At 40.2% G+C, this 14851-nt stretch overlaps 1 protein-coding gene across 1 annotated transcript in view; it reads left to right on the top strand.

The window, feature by feature from the left end:
- Nucleotides 1-14851, top strand: part of melk (maternal embryonic leucine zipper kinase) — a 101687-nt gene that overhangs the window by 43292 nt on the left and 43544 nt on the right. Inside the window, exons 8-10 of the mRNA XM_080189650.1 lie at nucleotides 4942-5040; nucleotides 5964-6032; nucleotides 11834-11932. Of these exons, the coding sequence (XP_080045776.1) occupies nucleotides 4942-5040; nucleotides 5964-6032; nucleotides 11834-11932 (267 nt within the window). The remainder of the gene's footprint in view (nucleotides 1-4941; nucleotides 5041-5963; nucleotides 6033-11833; nucleotides 11933-14851) is intronic.

Below are 14851 nucleotides of genomic sequence, written 5' to 3'. Positions count from 1 at the left end.
GGTCCTTTCATATGTACGGCTCGTGGATATCCTTTATGAAGTTGATTTAGTATATGATTCTGGAAGCATAGAGGAATGATGACTCTAGTCCCCCATTGTTCTACTGCATTTTGTACCATTAATTCAAATTTCCTTGTTCGGTATGGCTTGAATTTTGATTTTCTCCATTGTTTATCTAATGATATTCCATTCAAGATGATGTCCATGACCTTCCCCATCACCAGATCTGACCTTGTGTGTCTTTGTGCTTGAGAGGCTATAATAGGTACGCTATTTGGCCACTTAAGGGCCTCAATTGGGGCAATGAGGGACTTCCTGACCAAGGCCTTGCCTGCCCCAGTGTAAAATCACTGCGGTCAGGGTGGGCAGAAACCTTGATTCCCCTCTTCCCCAAACAAAATAAAATCCCACGAGATGGGGGTTAAACATAAAATTCTGGTCATTAATAAAATACAGAGGAACACAACGCTTTGCAATGGAGGAATTGAATTATGAGGAGCAATTGTGTAATTTGGCCAAAATTCTCTCAAAGTACATATGATATGATTGCTATTATTTGGAATTCTAAACACAGATCATGCTATGTTGTTACACGAGGTCCAATACACTAGTATCTGAGGACACACAAAGGGAGGTAAGTTCCAAATTAACTTGTGGAAATGTTGTTTCAGGGAGTGATTACTAATAATGGTGTCCTCAGAAGATAGTATTTGCTGCAAGATTTGATTCATATAATACGAATTAAATTCATTTTCAAAAAAATATTTGGGAATAGTAAGTAAATTGAGGCAGGACAAAAATTAATTCGTGCTCACAATGAAACAGCTGATTTGGTACCAATGATTTGCAAATTTCTTCACCAGAGCTTTCCTTACCTTGTGTTTGGGGCTATTGTAGACTAAATCTTGATTCTTGTGTGGAACTTGGATGTGGTTGCGATAACAGAGACTTGCTTAAAAGAGGGACAGGACTGGCAGCTAAATATTCCAGGATATAAGTGTTTTATACGAGACAGGAGAAGGTAAAAGGGGTGGAGGGAGTTGCAGTACTGGTTGGGGAACATATTACAGCTGTACAGAGGGAGGACACCTTGGAAAAATCATGTAATGAGACACTGTGGGTAGAACTCAGCAACATAAAGAGGACAAAAACTATGATGGGGGTGTACTATAGGCCTCTCAACGGCCCACAGGAAGTTGAGGAACAGATATTTAAAAAGATTCTTGACAGGTGTAGAAATAATAGGATTGTTGTAGTGGGAGACTTTAATTTTCCTCATATTGACTGGGAATCCCTTAGGGATAAGCGTCTGGATGGTGAGGAATTTGTTAAGTATATCCAAGAAGGCTTTTTGGAACAATATATGGATAGTCCTATTTGAGAGGGGACTATACTGAACCTAGCATTAGGGAATGAGCCTGGTCAGGTTATCAAAGTTTCAGTGGCGGAGCATGTGGCGAACAGTGACCACAATTCCCTAAGCTTTCAGATATTGATAGAAACGGACGAGTGTTGTCCTAGAGTTAAGGTGCTAAATTGGGGGAAGGCTAACTACAACCAGATTAGGAGGCCATTGTTTGGAAAAGGCTGTTTGAGGGTAAATCCATATTTGCCATGTGGGAATCTTTTAAGGAGCAGTTGATTAGAGTGCAGGACAGGCATGTACCTATGAAAAGGAAGGACAGGAAAGGTAGGATTCGGGAACCATGGATGACCAGGGAGATTTTGAGTCTAGTCAAAAAGAAAAAGGATGCATACATGCGATCTAGGCAACTAAAAACACATGAAACAATTGGAGAATACAGGGAAAGTAGAAAAGAGCTCAAATGGGGAGTTAAGAGAGCAAAAAAGGGCCACGAAACGCCGTTGGTAGACAGGATTAAGGAGAATCCCAAGGCATTTTATGCACATATTAGGAACAAGAGGGTAGCCAAAGAAAGAGTTGGTCCACTTAAGAATAAAGGAGGGAAGTTATCTGTTGAGCCAAAGGAAGTGGGTGAGATCGTTTATGAGTACTTTGCATTGGTACTCACGAAGGAGAGGGATACGTCGATTGATGGCGCCTTGGAGCGCTGTGTAACCCTTTAGAACAGTAATCATTACAAGGGAGGAAGTGAGAGATGATTAAAAAGCATTAAGGTAGACAAATCCCCAGGGCCAGATGGCATCTACCCCAAATTACTAAGGGAGACAAGATGAAACTGCTGGGCCTCTAACAGAAATCTTCGGTTCTTTGGCCACAGATGAGGTTCCAGAGGATTGGAGGATGGCTAATGTTGTCTGTTATTTAAGAAGGGTAGCAAGGATAATCTGGGTAATTATAGGCCAGTGAGCTTGATGTCAGTGCTGGTGAAATTGTTGGAGAAGATTCTTAGGAATAAGATTTATACACATTTGGAACTGAATGGTCTTGTTAGCGACAGCATGGTTTTGTATGAGGGAGGTCATGTGTCTCTAATCTAATTGAGTTTTTTGAGGAGGTGACAAAAATGGTTGACGAGAGAAGGGCTGTGGATGTTGTCTACATGGACTTTAGTAAAGTCCCTCATGGGAGGCTGGTGCTAAAGATTAAATCTCACGGGATTGGGGTAAACTTGCAAGATGGATTCAGAATTGGTTTGGCCAAAGAAGACAGAAGGTAGCGATGGAAGGATGTATTTCTGAATGGAGGTCTGTAACTAGTGGTGTTCTGTGCTTGGACCCCTGCTGTTTGTAATATATATAAATGACTTGGAAGAAAACATAGCTGGTCTGATTAGCAAATTTGCGGATGATACTAAGATTGGCGGAGTTGTGGATAGTGATGAAGATTGTCAGAATACAGCAGGATATAGCCTAGAAAATTGGGTGGAGAAATGGCAAATGGAATTTAATCCAGACAAATGCAAGATGATGCATTTTGGTACGTCCAATTCAGATGGGGGCTATAAAATAAATGGCAGAACCATCAGGAGCATAGACGCAGATCTGGGAGAACAGGTCCACAGATACTTAAAAAGTGGCAGCACAGGTGGAAAAGGTGGTGAAGAAAGCATTTGGCATCCATGCCATCAGACAAGGCATCAAATATAAAAGTTGGCAAATTATGTTGCAATTGTGTAAAACGTTAGTTCGGCCACATTTGGAATACTGTGTTCAATTCTGGTCACCACACTACCAGAAGGATGTGGAGGCTTTGGAGAGAGTACAGAAAAGGTTTATCAGGATGTTGCCTGGTATGAAGGGTATTAGCTATGAGGAGTGATTGAATAAACTGGGATTGTTCTTCCTGGAAAGAAGGAGGCAACCTGATAGAAGTTTATAAAATTGAGAGCTACAGATAGGGTGAAGAGTTGAAGCTTTTTCCCAGGGCAGAAATGATGTTACAAGGGGGCACAAGTTCAAGATAAGGGGGGAATATGGAGATGTGTTGGGGAAGGTTTTTCAGACAGGGGTGGGGGTCTGAAAAGCACTGTCAAGTGAGGTGGTTGAGGCAGCTAAGTTACACATTTAAGACTTATTTTGATAGGCATATGAACAAACGGGGAGTAGAGGGATATAAGTAGTTGGTCTAGATAGGTAAACTGATCGGCGTAGGCTTGGAGGATTGAAGGGCGTCTTCCTGTGTCGTATTGTTCTTTGTTCTAAATGATAGAAACTGATTAGTCAATAACTCCCATTGTTGACCTATGATGTTACTACCAGGATGACCAAAACAAAACTAGATGAAGATTTGACTATTTTTTGCCTAACATTTCAAGTAGAAGCTATGGTTGAAAATGAACTGATAATTTAGCTTGACAATGAATGTCCAAATAATATAATTTATTTTATTATTGTCACCTGTATTAGTATACAGTAAAAAGTATTGTCTCTTGCATGCTAAACAGACAAAGCATACCATAGTTAGAGAAGGAAAGGAGAGAATGCAGTGTTATAGTCATAGCTAAGGTGTAGAAAAAGGTCAACTTAATACAAGGTAGGTCCATTCAAAGCTCTGATGGGAGCAAGGAAAAAACTGTTCTTGAGTCGGCTGGTACGTGTCCACAGATTTTAGTATCGTTTTCCTGATGGAAGATTGTGGAACAGAGTATGTCCGGTTGCATATTATTATTTATTATGCTGGCTGCTTTTTCAAGGCAGTGGATATTAAGACAGAATCAATGGATAGGAGGCTGGTTTGTGTGATGGACTAAGCTTCGTTCATGACCCTTTGTAGTTTTTTGCGGTCTTGGACAGAGAAGGAGCCATACCAAGCTATGATAGAAAGAATGCTTTCTTGTGCATCAGTAAAAGTTGGTGAGAGTCTTAGCAGACATGCTGAATTTCCTTAGCCTCCTGAGAAAGTAGAGGCGTTGATGGGCTTTGTTAACTATGGTGTCGGCATGGAGGGACCAGGACAGGGTTGTTGTGATCTGGACACCTAGAGACTTGAAGCTATCGACCATTTCCACTTCGTCCCTGTTGATGTAGATAGGGACGTCCTCCATTACACTTCCTGAAGTTTGTGAGCGAGAGATTGTTGTTGTCACAACAGTTCACCAGATTCTCTATCTCTTTCCTGTACTCTGTCTCATCATTGTTTGAAATCCGACCCACTACAGTGATGTCATCAGCAAACTTGAAAATTGAGTTGGAGGGAAATTTGGCCACGCAGGTGTATAAAGAGTATAGTATGGGCTGAGAACACACTCTTGTGAGGCACTGGTGTTGAGGATGATCACAGGAGATGTTATTGCCTATCCTTACTGATTACAGTCAATCAGTTAGGAAGTCTAGGATATTTTGTTTAGCAATTTTACTTTAATGAAGCTAATACATGATGTGAATTAATGGGAAATACAATATTATAGTTATCAATTAACACACAGAATGCCTCCATTATGTACATTTGCTTGAGTCCTTTGCTTCAAATCAAAATATTTATACACCACAATTTTTTTCTATGGTTTTCTTTAACAGGCAGACATCTGGAGCATGGGGGTTCTTTTGTATGCGCTTCTCTGTGGATTTCTCCCATTTGATGATGATAACGTAATGACTCTGTATAAGAAAATCATGGTATGGATTTTTTTTTTGCATTGCCTGTATGTATTTGCATAAACATATTCTGGCATTTACTTTATCCTCACTCTCTTTCTCCAATGATGTGCATAATATTTTATTTTAGCCAGTGCACCAAGTTTTGCAGCTTTACTGCCAAGTTTGGGCTGTCTACATTTAATTTGCAACTCAGTTGGGAAGACAATACTAGAAATTCCAGTACCTTGCATAGTTTATCCATAATGTTAAAAAACATGTGCAGCTATTGATGGAACTTGAAAGCAGAACTGACAAAATTGTTTGTGCGTGCGCATGTGGTTGAATAGGTCACTGACAGTCAAAATACGCTCAGGAATAAGAGTCAGGAACCGTGAAACAGTATCCTACCTAGAAGTCATGAGGTCTGAAAAGTAGCATAAATGTTTTAAAAATAAAACTAAGTTTGAATCACAACCTCATAACATTCAAGAAGTGCCCTCAGCAAATGCCAGAATGTTGCTCCTAAAGTCTTTTCACAAACAAAAGTCTTTTCTTGTATTTCTTAACCCTCCTGAATCTGAGTCAGCAAAATAGAATGCGTGCTAAAATCCAGAAACTTGGAGTTCAGTTTTATAGATGTTTACCTCGAGTATTGAGCTGAGTTGAGCACTTTTATCTTGGTGTATATGGCACTCAAAGAACAGCAGATGACAAACATGTAATACCAATGTCACCTCCTTTCAGAGTTTGATCCTTAAATAATATAATCAGATACTGGTCTCCAGGCTGACAGCTGCTTTCAGATTTCTATCATCATCTAAATATCTTGTGAAAATTTAAACAGGAGAAAGCTGTATAAATGTCATTCCTGAATTTAATCTTATTGGTATGTCGAACCTGCTACCAGTTAAGGAAAATATTAATGCATGTATTTTAAGCTGTATATTTCTTTCTTTTCACAGAGGGGAAAATATAATGTACCTAAATGGCTCTCACCTACAAGTGTACTGGTTTTGAATCAGATGTTGCAGGTAGAATTCTCTTGCACTAGTTACTTTGTTTTACAGCATTTAAGAATCTGAAAACTGCTTTTCTCCTAAGATGCTAATTTAACTAAAACTTATGAAGTTGTTGGCTTTTTCTTTGTTGGTGTAGCTTGGTGACAATAATAATGATCATTGTGAGTCAGTCAACGCTACCAATCACAAGCAGTGCCAAAGCTCTTTACCTTCCTTCTAAAAAATATGTTCTTGAAGAAGAATACAAATGGAGTGGCACTTGCGAACTTCACCATGTGTAAGTGTATGTAAGATAAGATAACCCAAATATTAGACAACCCTCACGTTCCAGCCAAGAAAACTTCCAGAACTCCTTATGGTTAGAGACTGACATTTTGCCAATGCAGTCTCTGCAGAATAGCTGTATGGTTGGAAATCTAACGTTCACAAGAATGTAGTAACATTCACAAGAACGTAGTAAGTTCTACCAAATCAGTTAGTACTTAATTTCTAAATATTGGTCTGCTTTACATTTCTAAGATTTTGTAAATACAGGATTTCATTTGATCTAATTCAACAGCTGACTTAAGTCACTTCCCTGATCACTTAATTATGTTATAATCATCAATAATGTGTAAAAATATTAATAGGTCATCCATTTTTCATTTGTATGGAAATGCCTTGGGGACTGGACTGATTGGACCACAGAGAAGGAATCAAAATAGCCATCTTAGCGTGTGTCAGTATCTGTTTGAACTGCCTTATTTGTAGAGGGCATTTTCATTCCTCTTTTATTTAACTATTGTATTTACAAGGATGTTACCTGGTTATTGACATCTGTCACTAAAGGGTATCAAGGGTTGAACTATTTCTGGAAACTTGCGTGCAAGCACCTCTGGTGCAGGATTGCATTTGTAATCCTAGAAAGGCAAGTAAAATTGGTATCTATTTAGTATATAACGCATTTTATGTTCTTGCATCCAAAACAGTCAAAGCATTGTTGGGTCCTGCAGACTCGTACATTTTTAAGGACTGTGATGGAAAATATCCTCCTTGGGATCCGAATTGAATTAATCTTTACTGACGTGCTCTCAGTTTCATTCTCCTGTTTTTAAATGTACAGTGATCTTCATTAACAATGGAATTTCTTTTTTGTTAATGTTGAACTGATCCCCAAGTGAACCAGGATATTTGATCATTCGAGAAGGTATTGCATAATGTAACACAAACACAAACAGAAAATGCTGAAAAATCTCAGCAGATCTGACAGCATCTGTGGAGAGAGAATAGAGCTGAGATTTCAAGTCTGGATGACCCATCGTCAGAACTGAAACTTATCTTTTTTTATTTTTTATTGCATAATTTAATCCTGTCTTGGTTATTCCGTGTTCATATAATTTACTTAATCTCCGTTATCCTTTCCATTGCACATATCCAGGCAATCTTTGCTTCAGTAGTAGTTGCTATTTTTAATGCTGTTGGCCAGAGATCTTTGTGCTAAGGGAACACTAAATGTCGAATGTTCTGTTAACTTTATTCTTCTGAGAGTAATCATCCATCCAGGATTTCAATTTCTTAAAGTTTTTAGAAAGTAGTTCAAATAATCTCAGCAGTTTTCTCTCAGACTGTTAGGTATTTGTAGGTTTCAGAGGCTTAAACTTGCACACGCAAGCCCACATGCCAAACTTATTAGTGTCACAAATAGGCTTACATTGTCACAGTAACTTCATTGCAGTGTTAATCTCCTAGTCGCCACACTCCAGCGCATGTTCGGGTACACTGAAGGAGAATTTAGCCTGGGCAGTGCACCTAACCAACATGTCAATTGTGGGGGGAAACTGGAGCACCTGGAGGAAATCCATGCAGACATGGGGAGAGCATGCAAACTCCACACACAATGACCCAAGCTGGAAATTGAACCTAGGTCCCTGGTGCTATGAGGCAGCAGTGCTGACCACTATGCCACTCTTTAGTCGCTTGTGTTTTAAGATGCAGGGTGAAAACTACTAAGAAACTGTAATTTACCTGCTTGATTTCATTACCCAGCGAAGTCCAAGTATTATTCAATAATATCAATGGTTGGGTACTATGTTTATTGTGCAACATATCTACAAATGGATTAGAGTTTTATTTCGCTCTTCAAATTGGTATTAGAAATGCAAGTATCTAAACCTTCTGTCTGGTGGTATTTAGCATAAATGTGAAAAGTAGAGTGTTTCTTGACATGGACAAGGTTCAACAATCAGCTATTGTTTAGTTAATTTAAATCTTAAATTTTAGGTACAAAAATTTTGTTTTGCAAAACTGCAATAAAATCTGAATGGAAGCCATCAATCTCTCTTTATTCCGCAAACTTGATCTTTAAAAATGTATTGTCTTATGGGATGGGGGCTTCTCTGGCTAGGCCAGCATTTATTGCTTATCCCTAATTGTCCTTGAAAAAGGAATGATGAGTGCAACCTTAAAGAGCTGTAGTCCATGTGGAGTAGGTACACCCACAGAATTGTTCAGTGGGACTTCCAGGCTTTCAATCCAGTGACAGTGGAGGAGTGGCAGTACAGTTCCAAATCAGGATGGTATGTGGACTGAAGGGGAACTTGCAGGTAGTGGTGTTCCCATGCATGTGCTTCCCTTGTCCTTCTCGGTGGTAGAGGTTGCAGGTTTAGAAAATGCAGCTAAAGGAACCTTGGTGAGTTGCTGCAGCATACCTTGTCGATGATGCACAAAGCTGCCACTGCACATCAGTGTTAGAAAGATTGAATGTTTAAGATGGTGGATGGGTTGCCAATCAAGTGGGCTGCTTTGAGCTGAATGGTGTAGATCCTGGTGTTGTTGAAGCGAGATATTTACCACAGAATTACCAGCCTCTGACTCCTTTTAGCCACAGCATATATATGGCTGATCCAGATCCGTTTCTGGTCAGTGATAACTTCCCAGGATGTTGATACTGACAGATTCAGAGATGGTAATGCCATTGAGTGACATGGGACGATGGTTAGATTCTCTCTGATTGGAGATGGTCATTGCCTGATACTTATCTGGCTTGAATGTTTCTTGCCATTTGTCAGCCCAAGCCTGAATCTTGTCAGGTCTTGCTGCATTTGGACAGGAACTGAGGAGTTGCAAACAGTGCTTAGCATTGTCCAATCATTAATGAATATCCCCACTTCTGACCTTATGATGCAGGGCAGATCATTGAAGCATCTGAAGATGTTTGGGTTGAGGGCACTACCCCAAGAACACCTGCAGCGATTTGCTGCAATGGATTGTGAAATGAGAACTAATTGCCTTCACAATAAATTAATATGATTCTGAGAAGTAAATTACTCCAAAGATCTTAAGTGCAGCAGATTTATTTTGGGAGATCAGGAAGGTCACTTCTTAAATTTGAAACTGTGATCAATCATAAAACCAAAATGCTGGAAATCCTCAGGTCTGGAGAGAGAAACCCAGTTTATGTCTGAGGCCTGTGACTTTCCAGCAGAAACCTGGTGCTCTTTATCTACAATATTTGATCAATAATAAACCAAGCTCCGTCTTGTATTATTTTTGATTATCAACACACTCCAAGATTCCGGTTTGCAAACAGCAATTGGAGCTTTTCTCCTTGCTCAGGAATGAATGCACCATGTTGTGGCACCGAAGAATGTCCCAGAATTGATTCGTAGTTATGATTTTGGGCAAGGTAGATGTCAGAGTTGGAGCCTGAATGGGAAATGAATAATTGAATCTGTGTGGACAGGATTGGGTTTAGCTATGGCAATCCTTGGATTGAATAACCCACCTAAAACTGAAGAGTTATTGTAGGGTCCAGGTTCACCTCAATTACTTTGTCCAGTGGATTATTTCCATGTGAAATTGAATTTGAATCTTGAGTAGTGCAAAATCTTTCTGAATGTAACGGCATTTGAGTTTTGTCTCCCAAGCCATTATTATATTAATGCTACAGCCACGTCCACCTGAATTCATAGTTATGGTAACTAGACAATCTAGTGATGGCCTAAACCTTATGATTGAACGAAAGATAAGTTTCAGACATGGATTAATTCAACCAAAACATTTCTTATATTTTCAACATTGTACAATACATAATTTTGAACAAGAGTAAATCTTTTGATACTGTCAATACAAATAGGTGATTTGTTTCTCTTTACAATCCTTTAAAACATAACTTCATTTTCTAAAAAGTCCTTAAATGAAATAATCAATAAAGTGTTACATTTTGAAAAATGAAGTGAAATGCTTGCATTTATGTAGTACCTTCATTGAAGTGTCTCAAATTACACAGTGAAATACAGTTGGACTGGTGACAGTATTGAGTTATGTTGAACTTATACAAGACACTAGTGAGACCTCATTGAGTACTGTGTACAGTTCTGGACGCCACATTATTGGAAGGATGCGAGAATGCTAAGAGGTATATTAGAATAATCCCAGAGATAACATTTCAGTTATGAGGATAGATAGTGACTATTTTCCGTGGAGAGAAGATGGCTCAGAGGAGATTTAATAGATGCTCAAAATCATGTGAGGCGACTGAACAGAACAGAGAGGAGAAAAATTGTTTCCACTCATAAAAGGCTTAAGAATAAGGGGACGTAGATTTAAAGTGATTTGCAAAAGAAGCAAATGTGATGTGAGAAAAATGATGTCACACAATGAGTGGTTTGGATCTGGAATGAAGTATGGTGAAGGTGGGTTCAATTGAGATATTCAAGAGGGCATTAGATTGTTTCTATTCAAGTAATGTGTAGGGGCACAGGGAAAAGGCAGGGGAGTTCCAAAGTCATGGAACTGAATTTTGCGAGAATGATTCTAAGTGTCCAGCTAGCATGAAAATGGAAGAGTTGCAGATCTGTTTTTTGGGTGAGTTTTTCCACCCAATCTTGTGCACATGGTGCATGAAAAAATGGGCTAGAGCTTTTCTAGTCACGACTGGCAGTGGGCAGGGCTTAATTTTCCAACCAGCAGCAGAGGGAGCTATGGCAGTGTCTGCATATGTGCGATAGTAACAGCAGAGGGCTAACAGACACTGAGAGAACTGTCAGACCTCTGCAGCTGGCCTCAAAGAAACACGGTGCCCCCAGTGATCTGACAGTGCCAGCCCCTCACCTCACCAATCAGAGCAGAAGCAACCCTCCCCCCCACCCCCCCACCCCCAATAGGCCACACACTCTAGTCCTCGGCCTCCCTGAGGGACTTTGATGGCTTCTGGTTCTACCGGTGAGACCAATGCGACAGTTCCCCCGTTCATGGGGGACAGGTGTCTTCCTTGCTGGAGAGAATCTCTCCTGGCAAGGCCATAAAGACAAGTTAATGAGACAATTGAGCGTCAGGGTCATGAATGCCTTGTAAATGAAGATTAAAGTGAATTTAATTTATTCAGCCTCTTGCTGGAAATGGGCAAGAGGCTGACCTCACTGGAAATCCAGTTTTGGCAAGATTGTGAAAGCTGAGAAATCTGGCGCAATCCTGAATACTCAGTGCTTGTGCGATTTTACTAGCTCACTCTGACCATCAATAGGCAGGATGAACCGGTAAAATTCCACCCATGACATTTATTTGGAGAGCTGATGCAGACAGGATGGGCCAATTGGCCACCTTCTGCACCTTAATAATTCTGTGACTGTTACATAGGCAAACACCAGCTACTGGAAATGCTTCCCAGCTGACACAGCCTGTTGGAATAATTTACCCTCATGAGTATGCATGTTACTAAATGTTCAGCAGCTATCATGGTTTTGAAGCTTAAACACTGCTCATGATTTAGATCTTAAACGAGTTCTATCTGATTTATTTTGTGTTTAGAAATGTATTCTGATGCCTTTCAACAGGTGGATCCAAAGAAGCGCATCACAGTAAAACATCTTCTAAGCCACCCTTGGCTAATACAAGATTACAGCTGCCCAGTTGACTGGCACACTAGATACCCAGTGAGTGTTCCAAGAATTGTATTTCGTGTTAAAGGTATAATTCCTAATTAATGAAGTTTCTACACTAAATTGTTGGCTGACTTTCTGGTTCATTTCTTAAATTTAGAAGCTGCAATATTGACTTACAAGATAACATTGAGATTTAATAAGTTCCATAATTGCAATCATAATGGTTATAAATTGGTGTCTGCTAGGATTCAGTTCGTTTAAATATCTTCATTCAGAAACTTCCTGCTATAAATCACAATATGGCCTATAAATGTTGTCCAGTTATTCTGACACCAAATGAACTTTCCCAAACGGCTTGACTAGTTTGAAATTTTACAGAATCAGAAATAAATCTGTAATCATTATACATTTAGTCAATAACTAAAGGAGAAGGGACAACCGGCCATGGTTATCGAACGAAATAAAGGAGAGTATTAAATTAAAAGCTTATGTGTTCAGAGTGGCTAAAAATAGTGGGCGAATAGGAGATTGAGATAGATTTAAAAATCAACAAAGAATGACTAAGAAGGTGATAAAGAAAGGAAAGATAGACTATGAAGCTAAACTAGCACTAAATATAAAAAATGATAGTAGAAGCTTTTACAAATATATAAAGAAGAGGAGGCTGGCTAGAGTGAATGTTGGACCCTTGGAGGATGAGAGGTGGGATTTAGTGGTGGGTGATGAGGAAATGGCTGAGGCTTTAAATAAGTTTTTTTGCCTCGGTCTTCATGGAGGAGGACGCGAATAGTTTGCCGGATATTAAAGATAGAAGGATGGTAGGAGATGAGGGCCTAAATGCGATGACCGTCACTAGAGAGGTAGTGCTTGATGGACTAATGCGACTGAAGATGGACAAGTCCCCAGGACCGGATGGAATGCATCCCAGGGTTCTGAAAGAAATGGCAGAGGTGATAGTGGATGTCTTAATAATTATTTATCAAAATTCACTGGGCTCCAGGAAAGTGCCGGAAGATTGGAAAACAGCTAATGTTACGCCGCTGTTTAAAAAAGGTAGCAGACAAAAGGCAGGGAATTATAGGCCGGTTAGTTTAAAGTCTGTAGTTGGAAAAATGCGAGAATCCATCATCAAAGAAGAAATAGCGAGGCACCTAGAAAAGAATGGTTTGATCGAGCAGACGCAGCACAGATTCGTTAAGGGGCAGTTGTGTTTGACGAATTTATTGGATCTCTATGAGGATGTGACTAGTGTGGTAGACAGAGGGGAACCGGTGGATGTTGTGTTTTTAGATTTCCAAAAGGCGTTTGATAAGGTGCCTCACAAAAGGTTGCTACGGAAGTTTAGAGTGCACGGAGTTGGGGGTAAGGTGTTAGCATGGATAGAGGATTGGTTGCCTAATAGGAAGCAAAGAGTTGGTATCAATGGGTGCTATTCTGGTTGGCAGTTGGTGACTAGTGGAGTGCCGCAGGGATTGGTGCTGGGGCCTCAACTGTTTACCATTCATATAGATGATCTGGAGGAGGGGGCTGAGTGTAGGGTGACAAAATTTGCTGATGACATGAAGATGAGTGGAAAAGCAAATTGCGTGGAGGGTGTGGAAAGTCTGCAGAGAGATCTGGATAGGCTGAGCGAGGACCTGGCAGATGGAGTATAATGTTAGCAAGTGTAAGGTTATACGCTTTGGCAGAAATAATAGTAGGAGGGATTATTATTTAAAAGGCGAAAAGCTGCAACGGTGCAGAGGGACCTGGGGGTCCTTGTACACGAGTCGCAAAAACCCAGTCTGCAGGTGCAGCAGGTGATCAAGAAGGCAAATAGAATGTTGGCCTTTATAGTGAGGGGGTAGAATATAAAAATAGGGAGGTCTTACTGCAACTGTACAGGGTACTGGTGAGGCCGCAGCTGGAGTATTGTGTGCAGTTTTGGTCGCCGCACTTGCAGAAGGATATTTTGGCCTTGAAGGGAGTGCAGAGGAGGTTCACTAGGTTGATACCGGAGATGAGGGGGTTGGCCTATGAAGAGAGACTAAATACACTGGGTCTGTACTCGGAGTTTAGAAGGATGAGGGGGGATCTTATAGAGACATATAAGATATTGAAGGGGATGGATAGGGTAGTGGTAGAGAGATTCTTCCCACTTAGAAAGGATAGCAGGACTAGAGGACACAGCCTCAAGATATGGCGGGGGGGCAGTTTAGATCGGAGTTGAGGAGGAACTTCTTCAGTCAAAGGGTGGTGAATCTCTGGAATTCTCTGCCCGTTGAAGTGGTGGAGGCTACCTTGCTAAATACATTTAAGTCACGGGTAGATAGGTTTCTGATAGGGGAATTAAGGGTTTCGGGGAGAGAGTGGGAAAGTGGAACTGAGCCACTTCAGATCAGCCATGATCTTATTGAATGGCGGGGCAGGCTCGAAGGGCTTGATGGCCTACTCCTGCTCCTATTTCTTATGTTCTTATAACAGTTGAATGTACACAAATGTACTCTTTCCACGCAACCACCCCCCCCCCCCCCCCGCCCCCAACCAAAACACTTCCCAGTCCCAAGAATCAAGCATTACCTTAATATTGTAGTACTGAATTAATGCTTTAGAGACGGGTGGGAAGCACATCTTTACTGGCACAAAATGGGTACGGTAATATTTTGCAGACTTCATTTTCCAGATTATTGAAGTTACCTTTTTCTGCCACTGGAAGGAGCACTTGCCATTTCAAAACATAACAGTTTTCATGTAAACTAACATCAAGCTTCAAGTTCACTGAAGTACTTGATTACTTTAAGCTGTTCATTTCCCTTGCATTTGTATTTCAAAGATTCACTGGCCAGTGGGGACTAGTATAATGAATGAGGATTGTAAATTAGTTTACCATTTTGTAATTGTATAATTATTTGTAATCCTGCAACCACATGAGTGTTTTAGCTCTGCTAGTGGAGCTTAAATAACATTGTGACTGAATTTGAAATAAATTAT

The sequence above is a fragment of the Carcharhinus amblyrhynchos genome, chromosome 5 (assembly GCF_965287045.1).
Source record: "Carcharhinus amblyrhynchos chromosome 5, sCarAmb.v2.hapA, whole genome shotgun sequence".
In the NCBI taxonomy this organism is placed as follows: Eukaryota; Metazoa; Chordata; class Chondrichthyes; order Carcharhiniformes; family Carcharhinidae; genus Carcharhinus; species Carcharhinus amblyrhynchos.
This window is presented reverse-complemented; position numbering and strand designations above follow the sequence as displayed.